General features: G+C 65.3%; 1 protein-coding gene across 1 annotated transcript in view; it reads right to left on the bottom strand.

Annotated features, from left to right (window-relative positions):
• TRIM46 (tripartite motif containing 46) overlaps positions 1 to 1663 on the bottom strand; it is an 8212-nt gene that overhangs the window by 4622 nt on the left and 1927 nt on the right. The window contains exon 2 of the mRNA XM_009886729.1: positions 10 to 175. Within this exon, the coding sequence (XP_009885031.1) occupies positions 10 to 174 (165 nt within the window). The 5' untranslated portion in view covers position 175. The remainder of the gene's footprint in view (positions 1 to 9; positions 176 to 1663) is intronic.

The following is a 1663-nucleotide window of genomic DNA, read 5'->3' as shown; positions in this document are numbered from 1 at the left end:
GGTGGCGGCGGGCGAGGAGGGCTCGGAGGTGGGATCGCAGCAGAGGTAGCCGTGCTGCAGCAGCACCTCGCTGGCGCAGACGTGGCAGACGTTGTGCGCGCAGGGCAGGGCCAGCGGCTGCTTGTACATCTCCTTGCACACCGGGCAGACCAGCTCCCGCTCCATGTTCTTCATGCTGGTCTGGGGAGAGATTTGGGGGAGCGTCACCCACCGCGGACAGGACCGGGACCACAACAGGGATCGGGGCTGGGACTGACACCAGCACCAGTATCAGGACCAGCACTGGGACCAGCACCAGGATGGGGGACCAGGGCTGCCACTGGGATGGGATTTGGGGCTGGGAACAGCACCGGGGCCAGGACCAGGACCAGAGCCAGCACTGACACCAAATCTGTGGTCAGGCCTGGGAGCAGCATCAGCGCCAGGGCCAGGACCAGGACCAGCACTGGAACCAGCACCAGGATGGGGACCAGGACCAGGACCAGGATTCGGAGCAGAGCCAGGGCCAGGATCAGGACCAGCACCAGGGTAGGGACCAGAGCTGCCACTGGGATGGGATTTGGGACTGGGAACAGCATCAGAGCCAGGACCAGGACCAGTACTGGGACCAGAGCCAGCACTGACACCAAATCTGTGGTCAGGCCTGGGAGCAGCATCAGCGCCAGGGCCAGGACCAGGACCAGCACTGGAACCAGCACCAGGATGGGGACCAGGACCAGGACCAGGATTCGGAGCAGAGCCAGGGCCAGGATCAGGACCAGCACCAGGGTAGGGACCAGAGCTGCCACTGGGATGGGATTTGGGACTGGGAACAGCATCAGAGCCAGGACCAGGACCAGTACTGGGACCAGAGCCAGCACTGACACCAAATCTGTGGTCAGGCCTGGGAGCAGCATCAGCGCCAGGGCCAGGACCAGGACCAGCACTGGAACCAGCACCAGGATGGGGACCAGGACCAGGACCAGGATTCGGAGCAGAGCCAGGGCCAGGATCAGGACCAGCACCAGGGTAGGGACCAGAGCTGCCACTGGGATGGGATTTGGGACTGGGAACAGCATCAGAGCCAGGACCAGGACCAGTACTGGGACCAGAGCCAGCACTGACACCAAATCTGTGGTCAGGCCTGGGAGCAGCATCAGCACCAGGGCCAGGACCAGGACCAGCACTGGGACCAGCACCGGGATGGGGACCAGGGCTGCCACTGGGATGGGATTTGGGGCTGGGAAAAGCATCCGAGCCAGGATCAGGACCAGTACTGGGACTAGAGCCAGCACCAGCGCTAAGCCTGCGATCAGGCCTGGGACCAGCATCAGCACCAGCCCAGGATCAGGACCAGCACTGGGACCAGCACCGGGATAAGGGACCAGGGCTGCCACTGGGATGGGGACTGGGACTGGGGCCAGAACCAGAGCCAGGACCAGGCCTGGGAGGAGCAGCACAGTCAGGATGAGGGCCAGGACTGGGACCAGCAGCGCAATGGGGAGCAGGGCTGGGATCAGACTGGGAATTGCGGCTGGGGCCAGCACTGGGGCCAGGATCGGGACCAGCACCGGGACCAGGATCGGGACCAGGATGGGCACCAGGATCGGAGCCAAAACGGGGACCGGCCCCCCCGCCCACGGGTGTGCGGGCAGTTCCCGGTGCTCCCGGCGGTGGCCCGGTG

This window comes from Charadrius vociferus, unplaced genomic scaffold, assembly GCF_000708025.1.
Source record: "Charadrius vociferus isolate BGI_N301 unplaced genomic scaffold, ASM70802v2 scaffold2816, whole genome shotgun sequence".
Classification (NCBI taxonomy): Eukaryota; Metazoa; Chordata; class Aves; order Charadriiformes; family Charadriidae; genus Charadrius; species Charadrius vociferus.
This window is presented reverse-complemented; position numbering and strand designations above follow the sequence as displayed.